Source organism: Tubulanus polymorphus, chromosome 8, assembly GCF_964204645.1.
Source record: "Tubulanus polymorphus chromosome 8, tnTubPoly1.2, whole genome shotgun sequence".
NCBI lineage: Eukaryota > Metazoa > Nemertea > Palaeonemertea > Tubulaniformes > Tubulanidae > Tubulanus > Tubulanus polymorphus.
In genome coordinates this window covers 1,304,189-1,331,865 of record NC_134032.1, presented here as the reverse complement: position 1 = coordinate 1,331,865, position 27,677 = coordinate 1,304,189, and the positions used below count along the sequence as shown (strand labels likewise).

At 42.8% G+C, this 27,677-nt stretch overlaps 1 protein-coding gene across 1 annotated transcript; it reads right to left on the bottom strand.

Annotated features, from left to right (window-relative positions):
- Positions 1–27,644, bottom strand: LOC141909561 (diacylglycerol kinase theta-like). The gene is made up of 21 exons (XM_074800014.1): positions 27,225–27,644; positions 23,439–23,518; positions 19,081–19,275; positions 16,599–16,730; positions 15,982–16,105; positions 15,748–15,873; positions 12,964–13,058; positions 12,215–12,287; positions 11,731–11,875; positions 11,525–11,627; positions 7,043–7,156; positions 6,397–6,547; positions 5,834–5,994; positions 5,076–5,227; positions 4,108–4,365; positions 3,813–4,016; positions 2,372–2,527; positions 1,844–2,009; positions 1,147–1,245; positions 925–1,047; positions 1–823 (listed from the first exon to the last, which is right to left on the bottom strand). Exons 1-20 carry the CDS (start codon positions 27,385–27,387, stop codon positions 931–933), a joined length of 2,814 nt encoding a protein of 937 aa, XP_074656115.1. The 5' UTR covers positions 27,388–27,644; the 3' UTR covers positions 1–823; positions 925–930.
- Between the last annotated feature and the right edge of the window lie 33 nt (positions 27,645–27,677).

The following is a 27,677-nucleotide window of genomic DNA, read 5'->3' as shown; positions in this document are numbered from 1 at the left end:
ATGGTATTACAGTCATTAAGAGATTGAAAAAAGACGCGCTGACAAATTTTTCATGTTTTTTTTTTTTTGTACCAACAATCAAAACAAGGCATTTTAATTTGCATCGCCTCCACTAGGGGGAGTCCACAGGCAGTTTGTTTTTTCCGCTCCGTATTATCACAACCGTATGAGAAGTAAATTCGTCCTTTTATGCCACCGCCCGCTCTTTCGATATATCAGTAACGCTATCAACATTGTCCGGCCCTAATTACAGTTTTTTTGATTATGATAGTTTTGTTTGAAGGGGATTAAGGTGATGTCGACTGACTGTGTAGCACGCAGTATAGTGGACTCCCAATGTATTCATCCACCATCCATAGTAGTGGACTCCCAATTTATTTATCCACCACAGTTTAGTGGACTCCCAATTTATTTATCCACTACAGTTAAGTGGACTCCCAGTGCGTGTATCCACTACAGCATAGTGGACTCCCAGTGCGTGTATCCACTACAGCATAGTGGACTCCCAGTGCGTCTATCCACTACAGCATAGTGGACTCCCAGTGCGTGTATCCACTACAGCATAGTGGAATCCCAGTGCGTCTATCCACTACAGCATAGTGGACTCCCAGTGCGTGTATCCACTACAGCATAGTGGAATCCCAGTGCGTCTATCCACTACAGCATAGTGGACTCCCAAGTATGTAGAACTGCACACTGCAATCTATTATAAAGAGTTCCACTCGGTGTTCTCGTCTCAAGTCACTGAACTCAATACTGACTACAACCATTCATTCTCCTCAATGCATTGCTAATAGTGTCTGTTTGTTTGTTTTAACTTAACCTGAAGAAAAGTAAAAATACGAAACCGTTGAAGATTGCCAGTCGTGTCGACTCCACGGTACAAGTCACGTCGACTATACCGGACGAGTCATGTTGACTCACCTATCATTATAAAGGCCCGCTCTCTGCTTCCGGTGACTGTGCCATGTCACTATTTGGAAAAAATATACTAGGTTCGGTATTACGTCTTTTGATCTTGTTTTTGCTTTTTTTGAGCATTGTGGCCTGAAAAAAAAAAAAAAAAAAAAAACATCACGAAACATCGTAAGACATCGAAATCGGTATAACTTTGCACATGATTTTCGATGCGTACGATGCGCGTACCTTTAGCGCCGATCTGAGAACTACGACCTGACCGGCAGATTGAAGCCACGGTTCTCCGTCTACTTGCACTGGTATATCAGTCAATAATGTGATTCGTATCTGAGATGAGAAAGTTAAAACGCGTTAGTTTCATTGTTTAACCTCTTTCCGAGCCATTTTCATATTCGCGATACCAATTATTACCAGCTGATGGCAGCACAGTCTGGATTTAATTGACCTGGTTGAATTCATGCTACGAAGAGCTGCTCGAATGTAAACATTTCAATCAAATTCAGAAAATTGCTTGGAATCTTTTACAGACAACTTGAGACCAATGAGTGACGATACATGATGTATAATGTTGGTATCTGTATTCTTTGAAATTTGAAACTTTGAAATGATCTCAAAAACATTTCCATATTGCATAAATGCACATCTTAAGGTGTAGGCAATATTTGAGTTGCAATTTTCAACAGCAGGTTGGTTTGACATATATGAAAATCGATCAGTGTTTTCAATAAGAGCCAGGTCCCAGGTCCCAGACCCGTCGGTCGTTTGCAAAGTACCCACCTGTTTTTTCAAACCAGCTTTCGTTTCAGGTAATGTAACATATCATGGGACCCTCCTGTTTTTCAAAGGGACCTGGCTTGTTAATTTCTTATTGAAAACACTGTATGATATGAAACGTGAATTGATAGTTTCGATGATTGTAACTTACATGACCTCCTTGCGCTATACGCGTAGCGCTCCTTAAACCACTCTGTATTTGACCCATATGAACGACACCACTGACGCCTACAATCTCTAGCATACCGTCGTAGTGAGTCGGTTTGTTGAACGAGTCTTCTTTCTCCGGACCCCACGGGTTCGCTCCCGATGCCCAACTATAATCGAAAAATAACACGAATAAAATCACGATTTCATCGCCCGTAACCGTTAACCCTTTCAGTGCGGTGTATGAATTGGTGATGGATTTTGCTAGTCCACTGCACTGCGGTGTATTGATGTAATTAGTAATTATCTCTCTTGAAAAATGGCAGCACCTGTCAAACATAGTGAAATACTAGTAACTAATGATACACTGCACCGCGGTGTAGATGCACTATAGTGGTATTCCCGTTATTCAACAATTTAGGGTGGAATTTTCCAGAATTTTCAAATTATCTCCAGCACTATAGGGTATTAATTAGTCAGCACTGAAAGGGTTAAACGACGATAAACCGCTCGAATCGCCGGCGACACAAACCTGAGAATGTTTAGGATGATTATTCCTTCGACTTGAGGTAAATCGATTAGTTTACCGTCGACTTCGACTTTGATTAAACGGTGAAGATCTTTACACGTTTTGCGATTGACCATTTTGCGTAAGCCCATTTTAAAGTAGACACCCTTATTACCGATCCTGTTCGTGGTGAGAAAACGATTGCATTGAATTATTCACAACTCTTACACATACAACATTTACATAGTAATGTTCAGTTAACCTGTTATGTTAAACCGTGTAAATGCTAATAGAAGGGCGCAGAGTAATGTACAGTTAACCTGGTAAGTCAAACCCGCGTAAATGCTAATAGATTGGCCCATAGTAATGTTCAGTTAACCTGGTAAGTCAAACCCGCGTAAATGCTAATAGATTGGCCCATAGTAATGTACAGTTAACCTGGTAAGTCAAACCGCGTAAATGCTAATAGATTGGCCCATAGTAATGTACAGTTAACTTGTTATATTAAACCGTGTAAATGCTAATAGATTGGCGCAGACTAATGTACAGTTAACCTGGTAAGTCAAACCACATAAATGCTAATAGATTGGCCCATAGTAATGTACAGTTAACCTGTTATATTAAACCGTGTAAATGCTAATAGATTGGTCCCATTTCTAAGTAACATTGTTCCCTTTAAATTTCTGCGTCTAATTCACACTAAAAGACATAGACAAATGCGTGGTCCGGTTGTCAAATTTCTTGTAAAAATCTAAGAAACATAATAACAGACGCCGAATGTCTTTGATATCTTCCATTAAACGATGGTGCCTGGTTTCAGATGTTGTCGATTGTATGGTTACAAGTAGCCCATTAAAAGACCTGTTATTCCGTAAAGCAGATATCGCATCCGTTATATATACTGAAGTCCTAGTTTATACTGATTATAGTTAATCCGTTGAACTACGGATTATCTGTTGTCCATACATCATATCTGGCGATGAGTGATATGGATTAACAGTAGATTTAACTGAATTGACCGAAGGCCTATTGTGTACCAGTTTTACATACGACAAATCAGACTCTAGGAAACTTGCTTCCCGTAACATTGCCATCCAATTTCAATGACAAACCAACAACAGTGAAAACAAATGAGAATTTCAATAGAAATTCATAATAACGTGCTTAAGTAATGCTCCTAAATACTAATTCCAGTAAAATGATTTGTCAGTGCAGCTAATTACGCTAGGACAGATTTTACGTTTGATTTAAGACACTGGGTTACTTCGATCCGCTAAAGTAACACTAAAACTGATTCAAAACGTCCGGATACAGATAGGCCACGAATCGATGATACAGGCTTAGACATTCTCACTCAAAACAAACCACACAAATTCACAGTAAATCCTTCATAATTCATTCATCCATCCATCCATCGGTCGGTCGGTCAATGCGGCGTCTGCCGGAGACCCGTGTTCGCACTAACCTAGTGTTAAACTTATCGGGATTCTCCTCGCGAGCCATATGAAAATCCAAACACAGATCGGCATCGATACCGAGACCGAAGTAATTGTTCATGACGAATATCGACGCGTTGTCCTCAGTCGTGTTCGCCGTGTGCGTCTCGTTCTGCAAACTCACTTTCATCTCGTCGACTTCCTTCTCATTAGGATGGAAAATCACAGTCCACCTAAAAATACGCGCGTAAACTTTACGGACGATCCTAGCGCAGGGAAGGGCGAGGGTTGGATTAGAGAGACCGGTATAGGGTTCAAACTTACCGGTCCAGACTTATTTCATCTGCATCTATGACATCCCTGAGAAGGTTGAGGGGGTCTTCGGCCCCGCTATACCCCGGCCCCCAACGTAGAACTCGAGCCAAATCGTTACCAGTTCCTAGCGGTACTATCGCGAGAGGCGGAGACGCGCATTCGGCGTCCTGCCCGACGTTATCTAAACAGGATAGCGCCCATCCAACGGTTCCATCACCTCCGCAAACCAGTATCTTATAGAATGGAACATTCCGGAAAACGTACAATCTACAAATACATCGATAACTAATCATTAGAAAAGAACAGATCGTAGATTGATCAGCGTTGCCATCAGCTAGCTATAATATCTCCGGAAATCAAATTCAAGATCATTCCCTGGGGTCGGTTCCATAGTCAAGACTTAAGACCGAAAGTGGTCTTAAACCTTAAGACTGGTCTTAAGTTGTAAGATTGGCTATAGAACTAAGTTTGTCTAAGACCGCTCTTAAGTCTAAGCCCTGTCTATGGAACCGGCCCCTGTACCATAAAGCTGAAAAACGGCTAGTTCTAGTTCTAGTTCTAGTTCTACCTATTATTACTCGCCAACTTCAACATGTTGAAGATTTTTGCCAGGTACGGACTTTTGTTGTTAAATCAGTGAGTCGACAAGCGCTGATATGTGTCCCGCCTGAATAGCATGGTTTCACTAGGATTCGAACCCTCAACCTCTCAGTTGTGAGTCCAACACCTTATTACATCCACCATGCCACGGCTTTTGCGGCCCGTAACATGGCGCCACCTACATTGTTTGTTATGCTAATGAATAGGTGTAGCAGTAAACTATTGCTCGTGAATAAAAACAAAAACAACTTAAGAAAAATTGTTAATAAGACGAAGTAGAATGATGGAAAATTTCCAGGACTTTTTGTCGAAAGTTTCGATTTCCAGAAGTCTGGCGACACTGATTAATTGAGAGAGATCTAGAGAGCGTTCCTTACCCCGGTAGCGGACCACCAAACTTCAAGTCGAACACCTGATGTGGATTGAGTAGTTTCCTAAATGACGTGATCAGTTCGAGACCTTGACATCCGCCGGATTTCACGTTTACAAATACTAATAGGGGTACGATATTCTGTGGTATCAAATGTGGCTAAAATATAACAGAATCGGTGTCAATGGTTACTATCAATCAATGTTACTGTCAACCAGTGTTACTGTCAATCAATGTTACTGTCAACCAGTGTTACTGTCAATCAATGTTACTATAAATCAATGTTACTGTCAATCTATGTTACTGTCAACCAATGTTACTGTCAATCAATGTTACTGTCAACCAGTGTTACTGTCAATCAATGTTACTGTCAACCAGTGTTACTGTCACTCTATGTTACTATAAATCAATGTTACCGTCAATCAATGTTACTGTCAATCAATGTTACTGTCAACCAGTGTCAATGTCAACCAGTGTTACTGTCAATCAGTGTTACTGTCAATCAATGTTACTGTTAACCAGTGTTACTGTTAACCAGTGTTACTGTCAACCAGTGTTACTGTCAACCAGTTTTACTGTCAACCAGTGTTACTGTCAATCAATGTTACTATCAACCAATGTTACTGTCAACCAGCATTACTGTCAACCAATTTTACTGTCAACCAGTGTTTCTGTCAACCAGTGTTACTGTCAATCAATGTAACCGTCAATCAGGAGGGATGAAGAAGGGAGTAGGTGAGTGGAGCAGGGGGATATAATACTAACCTGTAGATTAGGTAAGACTAATGCCGTAAGCTGTTTACCATCATGTAAAACAGCCTCACGTAGAATGTTAAATGCACGTAATGTTTTTTCTATATCGTCAAATAAAAGTACGAGGGCTCCGTATTCGTAATAGATTACATCTACAGCGCACCAACGATTCTCTGAAAATCAAAAATAATAAATATAGCCGCAAAGCAGCGATAACAGGTTTTCTGCCGTGCCGGGTATTATAGCGAGCAATATCTGCCATCCTAAAGATGAAATTGAAACCATGAAATGTAGATGGTGCAGTAACTTGATAACATCTATCCCGGTAAGCGCCACTATTTTTCAATTTTGTAGGCGATTTTGAATTTATTCCGTACAACAGCGATGATATTTTAGGTGTAGTTAGCGAAATCTGTTATTTAGGAGCGATGAATCTTTATTGAATTGTTCGAATCAAAACCATGTCCGATAGGAATCGAATCTAGTACCGCGACGTGTCCATGGCGGCAAGAACAGGACACGCTTCAACACAGAGCAATATAACAGGGCCCAAACACTCAGCAATCGACACGTACCTTTACCAACTATATCTAATAGTAATTTTTCATACTGTCTTTGTGCAAGTCCAGTCGGTAAATTACCAGCAAACAGGGCTATACTCGGTCCATGAGGGTCATCGGTTTGACGTAGGTAGAACCTCGTCATTTCGCTTTGATGTAACGATTCCTACAAAATATTCGAATCAGTTTGTGTCGTCACCGGTGGTTTTGATTTATCTCTAGCGCGAGATCGAAACGCCGCGTCATTTTAATTCTCGATTATAAAAATTCTTTGACGCGGACAAAATTCACATCAACTACTGCAAAGCTCATCAGCGGTGATATCAGCTGTCGGTACTGTTATTCTGATCATAGTTTCTATATAAGTCATGTTATTTTAAAGACATTTATTCATGTATATTGATATATACCTGACCATTTTTCTTCAGGAAATAGTTATTATAATATGATGACGACGCAAATTATGATAAATATGCGTTAGTTCCCCAGCTGGCCTTCCCAGCAGGTTACCGAACTAAGCAGTTAGATAACATTGAATCCTATTCGTCGGTATTGACATAAATTAGAAATGTCTGCGTTGTCCAAACGCTGTACAGTAAGAAAGGCCTAACTGGCTTCACGACAATCCGCTGAGATAGCGGTGTCAGACGGAAGGACTAACCTTTCTAACTTGTTTCATGATGCTCCAAGGTCGTTCGTCCCATCGTAAGGTACGTTCTGTAACGCCTCGCAGCAACAACATCTCGACTAACGAGTACTGATTAGCCTCCACATCCTGTCAAATAGAAATACATCCACCGTAACGCCTCCTAGTGAGTTCAACACACCCTATACACGTCAGTGCCCCCTAGTGAGCATAGGAACTTCACAGCATAGTGACTTCCCCCTAACAGAGGGTCTTCGTGGATTCAGTAGCTTGGAATTGCTTATCTTAGGGCTGAAAAATCATTCATTTTTCGCCATATCAATAGGGGGCGCCACAGCTATATCTTAAGCACTAACATCAATGGATCTACACACAATTTAAGTAAATATAACTAGATGAATAGTGATATATAGGTGTAACTAGTTTATTTCATTTCTAATATACAATAGCTTCATCAGGAGAATGAGTAAAGTCATTGGACAAACAACAATATTTATAGGCAGACTGACAATAGATTGACTATAAATACTGTTGTTTATCCAGTGACTTCACTCATTCAGCTAATGAAGCTACCATATATATTATTAGCGAAAGCTCGCGCATCAAATAAACTAGTTACACACCTATAAAATACTATTCATCTTGTTTTATTTATTCTACACCCGGTTTAAACCAGGCTCCTCCACAAATCTTAATCAAAAGTAGCAGACTATGTTTTCACCAGTAAAAGCAAATCCATTGAAGTTACGTTGTATGAAGAGGAGAGAATCCCACAATGATAATAAAAAGTCCGAAAATGAAACTTCGAGATAGTAGTTTATTTCAACGTTTCGACTATATCCTAATAGTCATCTTCAGGAATAATGACATTATTAGGATATAGTCGAAACGTTGAAATAAACTACTATCTCGAAGTTTCATTTTCGGACTTTTTATTATCATTGTGGGATTCTCTCCTCATCGCGTCAACACGGATATTGTGTTCTACCTATCGAGATAATACGTTGTATGAACTTCAAGCAGTGCTGATTGAATCTTGTAATGCCTTTTTAAAATTTTCTTATAAAACAGATTTCGAGGATTTTATTGAAATCAAAACATAAGATAGGATTTTGTGATAAAAAACCCGCGACGCACAAATTTGATAAATGTCGCTTCTTAATTTGTACGTAGTGGGTTTGTATCATAGGTATCATCTATTCTCCACGTTTGAGTGCGGCTATTCAACTATTACACGGAAGCCATTCTTGAATTCTTGAATTCTGAATTAGATTTTCTAAGGCGCCTTTACGACTGAACGATCGATTATAAAGATAGAAAAATAAAGAAGCGCGAAGCAAGATGAATATTGCGTAAACGTATTCAATCATTCGACGTTAGTTCACAAACATTTCATTCATCAACAGCTAACATTCGTTAAAAAGCAGCGAGTTCAGTACATGCACTCTATCAAACCCCTTTCTCTACGTAGCACATGTACATGCATGGGCGTCCCCAAGAGGGGTGCGGGGGTAGCCCCCCCTTTTAGAGATAGCTAACTTCTCAAGTTACTATGTCATCAATATTCAAGATTTTTCTTGCCAATTTGACTAGTCTTTTAACTCTAAATGATTCATTTAGAGCCTGGAAAACGTCTCTGGCCTCCAATTTTCAAAAAGTTTTTTGGGGGGAGGCCCACCAAACACCAGACATTGTGCATGGATGCTGGATTGATGCTAATTCGAACCCCCTATGAAAATTCCCGGGGACGCCTATGACATGTACATGTACATGACAACATGTAAATTGGTTACATATTGTTTGGGGCAGGCGACATTACGAGGCAATCGGAATCTTCCGCAATAACATATGTATGTTGTTAATGTCCGTAATGTGGATTATGTTCATAGACTGGTATTAGCTTTAACCCTGGGGCCGGTTGCACAGTCATGTCTTAAGTCGAAAAGTTGTTTTATATCTTAAGACTGGTCTTAAGTCCAAAAGTTGTCTTATATCTTGAGACTGGTCGTAAGTTGTTAGATTGTCTATAGAACTAAGTTGGTCTTAAACTGGTCTTAAGCTATTAGATTGTCTATAGAACTAAGTTGGTCTTAGACTGGTCTTAAGTTGTTAGATTGGTTATAGAACTAGTTGGTCTTAGACTGGTCTTAAGTCTAAGCCATGACTATGCAACCGGCCCGGGCATTAACCCAATTGAGAATGAATTGAGTTAGCCCCTGGGTTCAAGTTAATACCAGTCAATAAAACTGGACCCAGGGTTTTGGTTAAATTTGTCGAAGTTTTCCCCGTTTTTCGGGTTAGTGGCTATCCTGATGTATATACATGTACTGACATGTACATGTACCGACATGTACATGTACACCTGCTCGCAATAACTGCTACCGATAATGTCATTCATACGTCGGTAAAAAACATGAATCCAGCAAACAGAAAACAAAGCAGAATATAGAAGACACAACATAACTACTCAAAACTGACACCGAGGGGCGTTGTTTATCAGTTACGTAATCACGAGAATGAGAAGAACGATGAAAATGAAGATGACAACAATAAATGAAGATGAGAGAGATGATATATTAATCCTTACACTGGAGTTCTGTAGGTGAATGGATTTATCCGACATATCTCGTAGTGAAAGTTGAACTAATGAAAACGAAGTTGGATCCACATCCTAAAGATATAAAATAGTTCATAGAGACACAGCACACGGGCAAAGGTTAAACGATACCCCTCAAAATCTATGCACGCGACGCCGCGTAAGGCGGTCGCAATTTTGACGAATTTCGATAATTTCTGTTTTTTCGATGATTTAAAATCTTCAAATCCTTAAATAATAATAATCGACGATTGAAAATCCCCCGTAAAACCCGAGGGGGATTTTTATCAGCATACAGCTCCCCAGCTGTCCTATCGGATAGGGTTGAAAGGGTTAATCTTAAGTGGTGATAACGAAACGCACGATAACAATAAATCAGGGCGAAATTTAAACTTTCCACGAATTCGAATGTGTAGTAGTAGCGCCACCTGTGAATGACTTCTATCACTACCGGTATAAATCAAATACAATCAACTACGGAATATTGAACCGAATCATGTAGTCTAGTCATTGTTAGGGTGAGCGTCTAGGTTCTTAGTCGGTCTACTGGATGATGACAACATCAATAAACGAGGTTTATATCTATTGACACACCAACAGCAGCAGCAGCAGCAGTACAATAATAATCATTCAAAACACAACAATTAGTACCTAATCCCCCCCCCCCCCGGACAGTTTTTTTTTAATGAAATGTCTGTGAACTATATCCATTCGACTCCAAATAATCAAGGGGTCCAAGGAGACCACGCCCGCTTGGGAATTATCGGTCAGAAATGCTCGACAATCTGATAATTTCATTTATCATGGCGAACTAATACAGGAAACCAATTACCTCGAAACTCATCTCAACCATAGAATATGAAATGAGCTACCGATTCTCAATTGATTGCGGCGACTTTAGATGCATACTTATCGTTCATACTTCAATATCTAACTCCTCAGTGGAATTTAAAGTGGGTAAACGCACGAAATCTTTTTCCACCTATGGACGAGGAACGATGGGACAAAGATGGCCACCGATTGCGTACAAAATGACCGGAGACAGCCGGCGACCTACGGCAATCTTGTGTCCGAACAACTGGAGGCCCAGTCGAGGGAACAGCCCAGTAGAGGGCGAGTCAGGAGGAGGGCGAGGCTCAGTAGATGGAGCGGCCCGGTAGAGAGAACAGTCCAGTAGAGGGCGAGTCAGGAGGAGGGCGAAGCCCAGTAGAGGGAGCGGCCCGGTAGAGGGAATAGCCCAGTAGAGGGCGAGTCAGGAGGAGGGCGAGGCTCAGTAGATGGAGCGGCCCGGTAGAGAGAACAGCCCAGTAGAGGGCGAGTCAGGTAGAGGGCGAGACTCAGTAGAGGGAGCGGCCCGGTAGAGGGAACAGTCCAGTAGAGGGCGAGTCAGGTAGAGGGGGAGGCCCAGTCGAGGGGGAGGCTCAGTAGAGGGGGAGGCCCAGTAGAGGGCGAGTCAGGTAGAGGGGGAGGCTCAGTAGAGGGCGAGGCTCAGTAGAGGGCGAGGCCCAGTCGAGGGGGAGGCTCAGTAGAGGGCGAGGCTCAGTAGAGGGCGAGGCCCAGTAGAGGAGGAGGCCCAGTAGAGGGGGAGGCTCAGTAGAGGGGGAGGCCCAGTAGAGGGGGAGGCCCAGTCGAGGGGGAGGCTCAGTAGAGGGGGATGCCCAGTAGAGGGCGAGGCCCAGTCGAGGGGGAGGCTCAGTAGAGGGGGAGGCCCAGTAGAGGAGGAGGCCCAGTAGAGGGGGAGGCTCAGTAGAGGGGGAGGCCCAGTCGAGGGCGAGGCTCAGTAGGGGGGATGCCCAGTAGAGGGGGAGGCTCAGTAGAGGAGGAGGCCCAGTCGAGGGGGAGGCTCAGTAGAGGGGGAGGCCCAGTAGAGGGAAACAGTGTAGTAGTAGGATTATACTTACATCAATCCCAAATCGTCTGATAGCAAGATGAACTGAATCTTGTGCTATTGTATCCTTAGAGACAGGAATGAATTTACAAGTGATTTTTATACGGTGTGAGTTGCTGCAACGACATAGAAATAAAAAACAAATAACTAAACCGACCGGGTCAGATACTCTCAGGATACCGGATACCGCTCACAGGATACCGGATAACGACTACTTACCCCAATGCCCCTGGATATACTTTAATGAATCCTCTATTGGGATCTTTTTCTTGATATCGAAGGAATATGGACGGCCGTCGTACATCGATCTGAAGCTGCTTACGAAGAGGAAGTGCATTGTCTAAGATATTCTCAGTTCCTTCAGCTATAAACACAACAACAACAACAATGTTAGACAGCGCCCCCTGATGGGAGGTCATCCCCTCGACCCGGTGAGACAGTGCCCCCTGATGGGAGGTCATCCCGCGTACCTCGACCCGGTGAGACAGCGCCCCCTGATGGGAGGTCATCCTGTGTACCTCGACCCGGTGAGACAGCGCCCCCTGATGGGAGGTCATCCCCGCGTACCTCGACCCGGTGAGACAGCGCCCCCTGATGGGAGGTCATCCCCTCGTACCTCGACCCGGTGAGACAACGCCCCCTGATGGGAGGTCATCCCGCGTACCTCAACCCGGTGAGACAGCGCCCCATTGTGGTACATTACCTTTATCTAGAATCTCGGCCAGGTAATAACAACCAGGATCATTATTGATACGGAATGTTTTAAGAGCTGCCTCCTGAAAAATCAATAACAAATACCACAGTTAGCATCACCGAGTGACAGGTTCTACTCGGGGTCCTAGCGTCGTCTGAATTTGGAGGGTGATAATTTCAGACGAGTCGAACTCGATATGGCAAATACTGACGATGACACGAGTGCCATAAGGCCTCGAGGGTTACGAAGAAATTCTTTCGAAATTTACGCATTCGGAAATGCCGAGCGCCAGCGTAACGTAGGAAGCATTTTAGGATTGTTCAAAACGCGTGTATCATGGAAACTTTCTTCACTTATCAGATTCCTGGTAAACATGGAACGTGATTCATGAAAAAACCTGGCGTCTGTTCTAGCATTGGACCCCATTCGGCTGGAGCATATTAGAGATTTATTTCACACCGTCGCTATTTTGGCCTTCGTACTTTCTGGGATATATATAGGTTTGTACTGGTTCGTTCTTCGAAACGACCACCGTGCGATATTCACGTTTTTGGGAGGAGGGTGGGGTATATATACGTACCAACACTGTCTGTACCGGTTCATTCTTCGAAACGACCACCGCGCGATATTCACGTTTTTGGGAGGAGGGTAGGGGTATATCTACGTACCAACACTGTCTGTACCGGTTCATTCTTTGAAACGACCACCGCGCGATATTCACGTTTTTGGGAGGAGGGTAGGGGTATATATATACGTACCAACACTGTCTGTACCGGTTCATTCTTCGAAACGACCACCGTGCGATATTCGCGTTTTTTCAGACTAAAATTACCATCGTAAACTCGTAGTACATCTGCGAGAAATAAAAACGCGTATCTATTAGGAATATACGGAACCGGTCGAGTGGCAGGCACAACTCAAGGTCCGATTTTGCCACTAATGCCCGAATCTCGCGAGAAGTAAATTAATTTTCGGGTTCTTTGGTCGACGAACCCCGAGTCCCGAGATAGCGGAATATTTATGAATATATCATTTTCAGGAATCTCAAATGGATATAATTTGATTCATTAGATTAGAATCTCATTTCGAATGCCCGGACAATTTTGATAGCTGATGGAATAGGACACATCACCTCACGCATTAACCCTGAATTACCGTTACAGCTCATTATCGATAAGACAGGAAAATTCACGAAATAGAATGAGAATGAGAAAAATAACCCTATATTGATGATGTAGTGCGATAATGTATAACAATGATGAATAATTAGCATTCAATAGCGGTTTTAACGCAAAAAATTCAAAATCGGACCTTTACTCGCAACTTAAGGTTTAACGGATGCTGATTGGTGGAGATGTAAAAACCAGTTACATGCATACGACTTCGAAACTGAATTCAAAATTCGAACTACAACGGACGCGTTTGTTACACAGAGCAACCGATAGAAATCACTAGCAACCAATAGAATCGAATGAAATACATATATATATATATAACGACGGCCAGTAATTCTTCGTTAACCTAATCTACAGTTCACAATTCTGCCACCGATTTAGAGTGGCGGCGCCACTGTGCAAGCATTTACTGAAACTGAAAGGCGCGGCCGATAAACGGAATAACAGTCGTTTACGAAAAATAACAGAACGAGACATTCGCTTGCCAGTGGCCAGTTCATTCACCGACCCGAATTAGCAGACCGTACCCGGGATCAAATAGCAGTCGGAGTCGAGGTCCCGAATACCTGACGATACGATAGGGAGAGATAGGGGTCCGTCGTGTGTGAAAGTGCGAGCCGCTAGCAAGCGAGGAGGGAGGACGATGACCACAATCAATAGCCGTCTAACAAACAGGGATGAAAACGACCCGTATTGAAAAAGTCGGAAAATATTTTCAAAAAAAAAATTTTTTTTGGGAACAAAAATCAGTAACTTTTAGCCAAAAAACTTACTTCCTTTTGGTCAAAATGTTAATAGTTCGGGCCTGAATTAGAGCCGCTTTTTGAATGAGACGCCATATCGGTTTCTCCGACTCCACAGTTGCGCTAACAACCGCCGAAAACCGTCTTAAGGAGCACTCCAAACTACGGAGCGCTCCGATGTGACGCCCGCGATCGAGGTGATTAAAGCGATTGAGGTGATTTACACCGGTCTCGGGAGTAAAGAAAATGTTAGAAAAGGTCGGAAATGCGTCTACGGTCGGAAGATTTTCATCCCTGAACAAAGAGAAATATCGACGGGATAAAGAAATAGATGGCAGAGCACTAGTAGTAGTAGTAATAGTTGTTGACCTGCGGTGAAGCCGGCGGTTTTCCGTCGTTTATGCAAATGACATCGAAATAAATGCATTCTGTGCCCGGTGGCGCCGCCGGTGCCGGTCGCTAGCCCACCAGCGGCTCGCACTAATTTCTCTTGCGATTCAAAATTTGTGTCTGGAAATATTGAATTGAAGAACGCACTGGCCTAACGCATCGACACATGGTTCCCACAGTTACATGAATTAATAATTCCCGGGTTTTTTCCCAATTATTTTATGGGTGATATTTCAATTTTCCCCAATGGAAACGAACACATATCGCCATGCTACGGTCAACATTTCAGCGGCGACCGGTTGATAAAGGTGATTTTCAAGGGAAATCGCTTAACCCTTTCAGTGCGTCTTCACCGCAGTGCGGTGTATATATCAGTGATATATTTTGCTAGTACACCGCACTGTGGTGTATTGATTTAATTAGTTTTTATCTCTATTGAAAGATGGCAGCACCTGTCAAACATAGTGAAATATTAGTAACTAACGATACACCGCGCCGCGGTGTAGACGTACTATGGTGGTGTTCCCGTTATTCAACACACTAGGGTGGAATTTCTTAAAATTTTTCAAATTATCTTCAGCACTAAAGGGTATTAATTAGTCAGCACTGAAAGGGTTAAGAAAGTTCCCGTAAATGAATTTCCCAATTATTTCCTCGATTTGAAGAAAATTTTGAATATTCCCAAATATTTCCAAACTGGGAATTATCATTTCAAAATTCCAAAGTTTTTCCCAATTTCCGCGTTCTGTGGGAACCATGATCCACAGGTGTCCGCGGGGGATCGACGGGTTCGTATTATATATAAATATATATATATATATATATATCGCTTCAAACAAGGCAGCCACTTGACCTTCACATCGCTCGTCTCTGATTGGTCTATATCTACGTAGGAGTGACCAATCGAAACGCACGAATTGACAGAGAATGCTAGAACTGATTAAACCGGTCAAGTCAATAAACAAAATCAGCCCTGATGAAATCTTCAAAGACCACCCTAACATTGACCCTTCTCCCCCCCCCCCCAGCTGGCAAGTGGCTCCCCTGATTGATGAGAGGGTGTTTTATATATAAACATATACAGATAAGTTTCTTATATTCTTAGAAATAGCACAAAAAATCGAGACATGTTTAAGATGGATTTTGATATAACGGCGATATAACCGCAACCAATCGGAATGGTCGTTATATAATCTACAATAAACGACGTGATTGGTCGGATCGGAATAAATACCTTCATCGCGATCTTTGTCTTTGTCTTTTCCCTCTTTCTCTTTCGGGGATTTTTTCTCCGGTTCTTCTTCATTTTTACTATCGCCACTAGAGGGCCACTCGTCCGACACAGTCCTTCCGGGAAGACCTGCAATCGACGATGTCATAGGGGGGGATGAATGAAACACATCGTACGGAACCGGTGATGTCATAGGGGGAACGACGATGCACGAACCTGTTGTATTTTGTTGAACACCCATAAATAGATCCATCCCTAGTTCCATTCGAGGTAACGAAACGGCACTCGGGGATAACATTATATCACGTAATACGCCGAAATTACATTCAACGGGTAACGATTTATAGCAGCCAGCATGTGACTAGAAATATACAAAATATCAGAGATCAGAGACTGAGGGGGTGAGGGGTGAGGGGAGGGAGGTGAGGGGGATTTATAGCAGCCAGCATGTGACTAGAAATATATAAAATATCAGAGATCAGAGACTGAGGGGGTGAGGGGGGATGAGGGGGTGAGGGGTGAGGGGAGGGGGATTTATAGCAGCCAGCATGTGACTAGAAATATATAAAATATCAGAGATCAGAGACTGAGGGGGTGAGGGGTGAGGGGGATGAGGGGAGGGAGGTGAGGGGGATTTATAGCAGCCAGCATGTGACTAGAAATATACAAAATATCAGAGATCAGAGACTGAGGGGGTGAGGGGTGAGGGGGATGAGGGGAGGGAGGGGAGGGGGATTTATAGCAGCCAGCATGTGACTAGAAATATACAAAATATCAGAGATCAGAGACTGAGGGGGTGAGGGGGATGAGGGGAGGGAGGTGAGGGGGGTGAGGAGAGGGGGATTTATACATACCGTTACACCGCACCATTCACATCTGAATCCAGCCAGACATTCTGATGACCAACACGTTTTCTTACATACAATACATTTGGAATTACCAGGAAGATTTCCTTCTCTCCAGGCGTGATACTGTGGAACTAATGCCTACAATGTATAAAATACCGGATACTGCGGAACTAATGCCTACAATGTATAAAGTACCGGATACTGCGGAACTAATGCCTACAATGTATAAAATACCGGATACTGCGGAACTAATGCCTACAATGTATAAAATACCGGATACTGTGGAACTAATGCCTACAATGTATAAAATACCGGATACTGCGGAACTAATGCCTACAATGTATAAAATACCGGATACTGCGGAACTAATGCCTACAATGTATAAAATACCGGATACTGCGGAACTAATGCCTACAATGTATAAAATACCGGATACTGCGGAACTAATGCCTACAATGTATAAAATACCGGATACTGTGGAACTAATGCCTACAATGTATAAAATACCGGATACTGTGGAACTAATGCCTACAATGTATAAAATACCGGATACTGCCGAACTAATGCCTACAATGTATAAAATACCGGATACTGTGGAACTAATGCCTACAATGTATAAAATACCGGATACTGTGGAACTAATGCCTACAATGTATAAAATACCGGATACTGTGGAACTAATGCCTACAGTGTATAAATACCGCAGTATTTATGTCTACAATATATAAAATACCGGATACTGTGGAACTAATGCCTACAATGTATAAAATACCGGATACTGTGGAACTAATGCCTACAGTGTATAAATACCGCAGTATTTATGTCTACATTATATAATATATTGATGTGAAATATATTGATATATATAATTCCTTGATGCAAAAGGTGCAACTATGCAGAAAACCCGTTATTGCTGATTTACAGCTATATTCATCATCATATTTACTTCACTTTTTTCATTCTCAAAATCTGTCCCTTTTCAAAATTAACTAGTTTGTGCCTAATTCACTGGCAACGCCGACAAAACTAGAAGAATGCATCAACATCTCTCCGGGAAACTTATAACCAGTTATTTTCATGGCACGTTGGACATGCCAGTGGTGCCAGTTACCGCAACAGTCACAAATTCTAACTATGCAATATTCTCATTCTTTGTAATTGCCTCCATTTTGATGAAAAAATGTATATTTTTACAACTTCAATCTAGGACGCCGATATTTCGTTGCTTTTTGTAAACGTAATTCCAAAATCGACTCGAAACGGAGATGAGAACAGCTTCAGCGGCCAAGTTACAACGCGTGCGACCACTTGTGTTACTAATCAATACACAGGATATATATTCACGCATTCATCTAACTAGCCAAACATGGCGCCAATTCTACTACAACGATTTACAATGATTATGATTATTATTGTACTCGGTTGTAAAGACTCTTTATTAACCCTTTCAGTGCGTCTACACCGCAGTGCGGTTTATGAATCGGTGATGGATTTTGCTAGTACACCGCACTGCGGTGTATTGATGTAATTAGTATTTAATTAATATCTCTATTGAAAGATGGCACCTGTCAAACATAGTGAAATATTAGTAACTAACGATACACCGCGCCGCGGTGTAGACGCACTTTAGTGCTAATTCCCGTTATTCAACACACCAGGGTGGAATTTTAAAAATTTTCAAATTTTCTCCCGCACGATAGGGTATTAATTAGTCAGCACTGAAAGGGTTAACGCTGAAGAAAGGGGGAGGGGGTGAACAAAGACTATTGCGCAACTTTTTTTTTTAACCGAAAAATTTACCTCAACTTTAATAGGCCTAAAGTAGATAGTCAAAATACCGTGTGATATGCCTAAAATGATCCCGTATGACTAGCTAACAGTATTATCATACCTTCATGAACTTACCTGACCAAGTGAACCTATAACAGCCCCGGGGGCATCAAACACAGTCCCAGGGGGCATCAAACACAAACACAGTTTGGCTCAAATACATATCGCCCCCTGGGTCTAACACTCACTCTTCCAAAAATTCCGGATCCGGTTCCACAATTGCGATTAACAGTTAACTGACAACAGTCAAATCTTAACTCGCAACTGTGGAACACGGTATCCACGGTATCCACAGGGAACTGGGTCCACCACGGTATCCACAGGGAACTGGGTCCACCACGGTATCCAAAGGGTACCGGGTCCACGGTATTCACGGTATCCACCGATGATTTCGTCCCCGCGATATTTCCCTCCATGAACACCGTGATACACACGCACGCACGCAATCAGCAGACGCTCAGCAGCGGGCCGTCGAACACAGGTCTTAGCTATCACACTCACTCACGCGGGCGGGCCGGCCGGACGGCGGGTGTATCCTGATTCCAGCCCTCTTTCACGCACGCACGCGGGCGGCCCTCAGCCCTCGGCCCTCGTATCCAGACACACATTCACCACAACCTCAATATATTCATATATATATATATATATATATACTTACATTAGAGTTTTTATTGGGGCTATATGTTGCGCAATGTTTACAGTCGCTAACGACGAAATCCTGACAGTCGAGGTGGGCGTAATATTCGCACACTTCGCACCGTATCGCCCAACTGTCCTCCAATCGTTTACGGCAAACGTTACAGAATTTCCGTTTAAAATGCGCCGGTTCCGACCAACAATGAGCAACTGGATACTGAAAATAGACGAATAGAAAAAGAAAAAGACGATGAGTTTATAAATCGGGCTGCGGATATATCGACACGATAGAATCGCGATAGAAATCACGATGACCAGAGATAACTGTTAGTACATCGGTTAATCCAGTTTCTGTAAGGGACTAAATTTCATATTGATAATTGAAGAATTTCATCCCAGGGACCTCCGATATTGAGATAACTGTTAATACATCGGTTAATCCAGTTTCTGTAAGGGACTAAATTTCATATTGATAATTGTAGAATTTCATCCCAGGGACCTCCGATATTGAGATAACTGTTAGTACATCGGTTAATCCAGTTTCTGTAAGGGACTAAATTTCATATTGATAATTGTAGAATTTCATCCCAGGGACCTCCGATATTGAGATAACTGTTAGTACATCGGTTAATTCAGTTTCTGTAAGGGACTAATTTCATATTGATAATTGTAGAATTTCATCCCAGGGACCTCCGATATTGAGATAACTGTTAGTACATCGGTTAATCCAGTTTCTGTAAGGGACTAAATTTCATATTGATAATCGTAGAATTTCATCCCAGGGACCTCCGATATTGAGATAACTGTTAGTACATCGGTTAATTCAGTTTCTGTAAAGGACTAAATTTCATATTGATAATTGTAGCATTTCATCCCAGGGACCTCCGATATTGAGATAACTGTTAGTACATCGGTTAATTCAGTTTCTGTAAGGGACTAAATTTCATATTGATAATCGTAGAATTTCATCCCAGGGACCTCCGATATTGAGATAACTGTTAGTACATCGGTTAATCCAGTTTCTGTAAGGGACTAAATTTCATATTGATAATTGTAGAATTTCATCCCAGGGACCTCCGATATTGAGATAACTGTTAGTACATCGGTTAATTCAGTTTATGTAAGGGACTAAATTTCATATTGATAATTGTAGAATTTCATCCCAGGGACCTCCGATATTGAGATAACTGTTAGTCCATCGGTTAATTCAGTTTCTGTAAGGGACTAAATTTCATATTGATAATTGTAGAATTTCATCCCAGGGACCCTCGATATTGTATTGTCGTAGGCCAACTCGGGGAGAAGTTTGTGTTGGAAAAGATCGCGTTAATGATCTGTTGATGCCTTATCTAATAACAGGTTCACAAAATGTAGATTCGTATTTTGTCGTATCAGAGAAAATGTTACAATCGAGGGATCATCGGTATAAACCGGTTCCCCATCAGACGAGATTTCATCGGGAATTGATATCAAGTCGTAGCAGCAGCAGCAGTAGCAGCAGCAGCAGCACCAGTAGCAGTAGGCTCTGTACTGACTGAATAGTACTGCTACCCGCTAATACAGGGGCTACACAATCACTGCATGCTCCCTCCACTACATTAAACTGAATCATATAGAAAGAGAGAGGAGAGAAGAGAGGAGCAGAGCCAGACCAGGGGAGAGGAGCCAGACCAGGGGAGAGGAGCCAGGCCAGGGGAGAGGAGCCAGGCCAGGAGAGAGGAGAGCCAGGCCAGGAGAGAGGAGCCAGGCCAGGAGAGAGGAGCCAGGCCAGGAGAGAGGAGAGAGGAGCCAAGCCAGGAGAGAGGAGAGCCACCAGGCCAGGGGAGAGGAGAGCCACCAGGCCAGGGGAGAGGAGAGCCAGGCCAGGGGAGAGCAGATCCACCAGGCCAGGAGAGAGGAGAGCCAGGCCAGGGGAGAGGAGAGCCACCAGGCCAGGGGAGAGGAGAGCCAGGCCAGGGGAGAGCAGAGCCACCAGGCCAGGAGAGAGGAGAGCCAGGCCAGGGGAAAGGAGAGCCACCAGGCCAGGGGAAAGGAGAGCCACCAGGCCAGGGGAGAGGAGAGCCAGGCCAGGAGAGAGGAGAGCCAGGCCAGGGGAAAGGAGAGCCACCAGGCCAGGGGAAAGGAGAGCCACCAGGCCAGGGGAGAGGAGAGCCAGGCCAGGAGAGAGGAGAGCCAGTAGAGAGTTTGAGAGTCGAGACAGTTTTTGTGTGAGGGGGGACTGCAGCGGGGTCGAGGGGAAGGGAGCGGGGCTGAGGGGAAGGGAGCGGGGTCGAGGGGAAGGGAGGGGGAGGAATTGAATGTTATTTGAACTGTTTTTATACTGATGTCAGTTGTTTCAACAATGTTTTATATTACATTCAACTCAACACCTGTGTGAGCTCAGTGTGTGTGTGTATAATCATTACATAGATAATGACAATTGTTAATTGTAAATACGACACGTACATGACGTACATGACGTACAGAGTGTGCGACCGAAAATATCATTAGAAATTCAATTCAAATTGAGTGGCCTATTGCTGAACCATTACATATTATCAAGAGCATAGATACCACGTACATCAAATTATAGTCACTAGATGATACTGACTCTTGAGTTTCAAGAGTCGACTCCATTTCTCAAAATGTTATATTCAATATTTGATTCTAACTTGTCGGTATAGAACTGGTGTCAACTATAGCCTACTGCGGTAAGAAGCAGTATTCTGTATTTCACACATTTACTTTATCAACTCGTGGTAGAATTTAACCAGTTTAAACTTCACCGTGGTCAGAGACAGTCTGACAAGTATCTAAGACCAACTCGTGGTAGAATTTAACCAGTTTAAACTTCACCATTGCCAGAGAGAGTCTGACAAGTATCTAAGACCAACTCGTGGTAGAATTTAACCAGTTTAAACTTCACCATTGCCAGAGAGAGTCTGACAAGTATCTAAGACCAACTCGTGGTAGAATTTAACCAGTTTAAACTTCACCATTGCCAGAGAGAGTCTGACAAGTATCTAAGACCAACTCGTGGTAGAATTTAACCAGTTTAAACTTCACCGTGGGCAGAGACAGTCTGACAAGTATCTAAGACCAACTCGTGGTAGAATTTAACCAGTTTAAACTTCACCGTGGGCAGAGACAGTCTGACAAGTATCTAAGACCAACTCGTGGTAGAGTTTAACCAGTTTAAACTTCACCGTGGGCAGAGACAGTCTGACAAGTATCTAAGACCAACTCGTGGTAGAATTTAACCAGTTTAAACTTCACCGTGGGCAGAGACAGTCTGACAAGTATCTAAGACCAACTCGTGGTAGAGTTTAACCAGTTTAAACTTCACCGTGGGCAGAGACAGTCTGACAAGTATCTAAGACCAACTCGTGGTAGAATTTAACCAGTTTAAACTTCACCGTGGGCAGAGACAGTCTGACAAGTATCTAAGACCAACTCGTGGTAGAGTTTAACCAGTTTAAACTTCACCGTGGTCAGAGACAGTCTGACAAGTATCTAAGACCGACTCGTGGTAGAATTTAACCAGTTTAAACTTCACCGTGGGCAGAGACAGTCTGACAAGTATCTAAGACCAACTCGTGGTAGAGTCTAACCAGTTTAAACTTCACCGTGGGCAGAGACAGTCTGACAAGTATCTAAGACCAACTCGTGGTAAAATTTAACCAGTTTAAACTTCACCGTGGGCAGAGACAGTCTGACAAGTATCTAAGACCAACTTGTGGTAGAATTTAACCAGTTTAAACTTCACCGTGGGCAGAGACAGTCTGACAAGTATCTAAGACCAACTCGTGGTAGAGTTTAACCAGTTTAAACTTCACCGTGGGCAGAGACAGTCTGACAAGTATCTAAGACCAACTCGTGGTAGAATCTAACCAGTTTAAACTTCACCGTGGGCAGAGACAGTCTGACAAGTATCTAAGACCAACTCGTGGTAGAGTTTAACCAGTTTAAACTTCACCGTGGGCAGAGACAGTGTGACAAGCATCTAAGACCAACTCGTGATAGAATCTAACCAGTTTAAACTTCACCGTGGGCAGAGACAGTCTGACAAGTATCTAAGACTGACTCGTGGTAGAATTTAACCAGTTTAAACTTCACCATTGCCAGAGAGAGTCTGACAAGTATCTAAGACCAACTCGTGGTAGAATTTAACCAGTTTAAACTTCACCGTGGGCAGAGACAGTCTGACAAGTATCTAAGACCAACTCGTGGTAGAATTTAACCAGTTTAAACTTCACCGTGGGCAGAGACAGTCTGACAAGTATCTAACACCTTGGGGCCAGTTGTATAGTCATGGCTTAGACTTAGACCTGTCTAAGAACAAATCAGAAACAGGTGGGAGTATTTGACAAACTCTAGGGGCACCAATTTTCGTAAACTTACCTTTATCAGATTATGTGCGATACTGGAACATGGTGATACGACAGCTCTTAAACATCGGTCATGAACGACAAAATTACAAACTGAAAATATTTACCAAAACTTAACCATTAAACTCAGTTCATTCATGAAATCAACAGCCGATAAGAAGGCCCAGGGGTCCTATAGCCAGTCGGCCCAGGGGTCCTATAGCCAGTCGGCCCACGGGTCCTATAGCCAGTCGGCCCAGGGGTCCTATAGCTAGCCGGCCCAGGGGTCCTATAGCTAGCCGGCCCAGGGATCCTATAGCTAGCCAGCCCAGGGATCCTATAGCCAGTCGGCCCAGGGGTCCTATAGCCAGCTGGTGGTTTTGCACTATTTGTGGCTTAATTTGACAAAATAAACAATTTGCTTCTCCTTCGATTTTTGCTCAATAAAATCCAATTGGAATTGGTAAATTAGTTAAATAAGTTTGATTGAATTTGCAATTCGACCGTTGTATAGGGAGGGACATATCAGGCAGGCATCAGTGCCGGTAGACGGCGACCACTTGAGTAAAAAGTCCGCCCAAAAACCCAAATTAAGCCAATATTTCTCATAAAACCCAGGTCCCAGTTCCACAGTTGTGAGTTAGAGTTAACTCTGAGTTAAAGTTTGTTCATTTTCGATGTTTCAACCCAGGGTCAAATCTTAACTCAGAACTGCGGAACTGGACCCAGAACATTCGCTAATCATAAAATCTAACCCAGAAATGATGCTGCCAGTTCAAACACCCAGGGCCCGGTTTCATAAAAAATTGTATCAAGCTTAAGACGGTCGAGTTTGAATTGTTGCCCTCATCGAACGTGAAGTAACCAAATAGCGATTACACCAACAATTCAGAAGTTCGATCTACTTCATGCTTAAATACAACATTTTAAAGACCAGGACCAAATGAAGTAATCACGTTGTATGACAGCGCGATGATGGTCGAACTACTTTCTATATAGGTTCTAGGTGCAGGACCCGCTCGAAATCTGCCAATCTTGGAACAAAACCTGTAAAAACCGCGCACAATTTTTGGATATAGCCGAAATTCAACGGCCAACTTGCCGCACCAGTTTCAGGACGCTACAGAGACTTCATCTGACACGTTCAGTGTTCTGTCATTATGAATTTTTAGTTCTCACCTGAGGCACCGGCCTAACCTGGTCCACGTTAAAAGGATTTAACCCTAGGGATAGTCTTTGATGCCCAACCTACAAACCTACGTTTGTTTAAGCCTGTCTATAGAACCTGGTCCAGGGGCTGGTTACATAGTCATGGCTTAGACCAGTCTAAGACTATCTTAGTTCTAACGCTAACCTAACAGCTTAAGACCAGTCTTAAGATTCATTTTTGGACTTAAGTCTCGACTATGGAACCGGCCCCGGGTAAGGGATTTAATACTAGGGATTACTCTGATGCTTCAGATACAAAACCGGGCCCAGGTTTTTATGGATATTACCCCGGGCTAACTTTGATACCCCGTATTACAAAACCAGTCCGGTTTCATAGACCGAGTATCAAAGTTAGCCCTAGGGGTAAATCCTCAATCTGGGTAACAACCGCCGTAGTAACAATGAGAAACCATGGTTATAACTGACGAATTTCGAAATATTCCCAGGGACTATTTTCCTTCCACCTCTATGAAACCTAGCCCCGGTTAACGATTTTAACCTAGGGATAGGTGATACCCAGGACCCGGTTCCACAGTTGTGAGTTAGAGTTAACTCCGAGTTTAAGTTAGTTCATTTTCAATGAGTAAACTTAGAGTCAAAATCTTAACTCAGGATCCAGTTCCACAGTTGTGAGTTAGAGTTAACTCTGAACTCAGGATCCAGTTCCACAGTTGTGAGTTAGAGTTAACTCTGAACTCAGGATCCAGTTCCACAGTTGTGAGTTAGAGATAACTCCGAGTTAAAGTCGGATCATTTTCGATGTTTTAACCCCGGGTCAAATCTTAACTCACAACCGTGGAACCGGACCCGGTTTATAAAACGGATTCCCGTAAAGGATAACCCCCGTCTAAAACAGGGCCTAGGATATACCGTTACAGGAATAGACCTAGTCGATACTCGGGACCAGGTTGTATGAATAGGGTGGGATAGAGCGCATGTATAGCTGAACTACGCGCTCGCCGTACAGCCAGTATAGCCTCCGTTACAACAGTATGTATGCAGCATTAGCACGACTGTCTCTCGTATCCATGGTAACAACAGAACTGATAGAGCAACCCTATTTCATCTACTAGCTTCTGGAGTGAGGCGAGTGAGAGAACAGATGAGAGGGAGAGGAATGGAAATATATTCGATATTCGACTCCCCCTAGCGGGGAACAATAAAACTGCGTAATCCCAAATCCGGGACAGGCCTACGATTCAGATAAGCGTCCGGTCGACCCAATTTTTTCTGAAGACGATAAGCCCCAGGGGTCGGTCGCATAGTCATGACTTAGATTTAAGACCAGTTTAAGACCAACTTAGTTCTATAGCCGATCTAACAACTTAAGACCAGTCTTAAGATTTAAGACCATTTTTGGACTTCAGTCACGACTGTGCAACCGGCCCCAGGCGCTGAAACGTTTAGACAATATGGATCAAAATTTGCTCGGAAAACTAAAAACACGCGGGGTGTTAATTTCGACAAACGACGACCGCCGCCAGTCATCCTTCTGGATTCCAGTCGGACCGGTTTTTGGGCTGTAGGCAAAACGTGTCTAGGGTATAGATACTCACGCGCCTAAACCAAACACCAAGACAAGCCTTCAGCTCTTAATTTTCTGAATTGAATCCGTCCATATATGTGCTCTGTACTAGTACTATGTATATATATATATATATATATATATATATATATATATATATATATATATATATATATATATATATATATATATATATATATATATATACATACCCATATAGCCTTTTAAGGCAATCCATCAAATTCTATTCCCCTCAAAAAATTGAAAAATGGTCCTTTAAAAACTTGTAAATTTCCACCCGAGCCTTTATTAATGTACTTCTATTAATAGTACATTGTTACTGCAAAACCAATATGTATCTAAATAATATGTGTACATTTACATAGCGGTACATGTCTTAGGGCTACGTGTACTTATGGTAGGGCTTAATGACTGTCTCAAATTTTTTCGAATGCCCTTTCTTCGCCCCTTTCACGATAAAATTTCCTAGTCCTTCAGAACAAATTCACTTCGGCAATCATCGGCAGTGTGCGGCTTGGTCCCAACTTCAGCGGCTCGTTGTCATCACGTGAGATAGGGTCGTTTACTACCTCGGCCTAGTGTATAGAGAGACAGGAGACGCGCCCGTTGTAAAATGGCGAATTTCAAAAATGGTGGATCGAAGTTGAACTGGAGAATAGGAATTTTTAAATCATTAAGTGGATTATCAATATATCTTCCAGTATCATAGCCCGTATTAAAGTACCTTGCGGAGTTAACTGTTTACCGGTATCTAAAGCAATTTGGCAATAAGCATGTTTGATTTCGGCGAGGAGCCGGTTGACCATTAAATTGATAGATTGCAGGTACGTGGGTACGTAGTAGGTTGACCAGGTTAGGCGTGTAGGGGATTGGGGCCAATAATAGTCGGTTTGACAGTTATAGTATTAGTATGGATGACAGCAACGACAGGGGTAGACAGTAAACAGATTGCTCCCTGCTCTTCTCACAGCCCCGGTTACTGCTGCTGCTGCTGCTGCTGACACACGGTGGTGATGCATACATTAACAACTACACTACTGTAAATGAAACAACACTAACACTTACCCTCGCATACATAACCCTGGCCCATCAGACCCCATAGCATATCCGTACAATGATGGCAGTAGGTTGGCTTATGGAAAGTTCGCTTATTGAAGTAATGTCCGTGTCCCATCTCTTCCTCGCTACAGCCGCCGCCGCCGCCACCGCCACTATTTTCGGTGGCCATGGTTCGGTTGTTTCTCAAATATACACACACGCACTCCTCTCTAACGAACTACTAATCCTAAATCTGTGAGATTGAGAGAATTTAATCCATCGATAATGACGAGTCTATCCGGCGTATCCTAATTTACGGGCGATGATAGGGAAAGCGTAAATGCAACATTTTAAGAGGCTGGATGATACACAGTAGTAGTGTAACTACACTCGGATTCTATTCGCCATCGTTAGATAAATGCATCCTCCCCACCAGGAGGAGTTGATACATCAGTTGACTGCTCCGCGAAGCTCGATCGA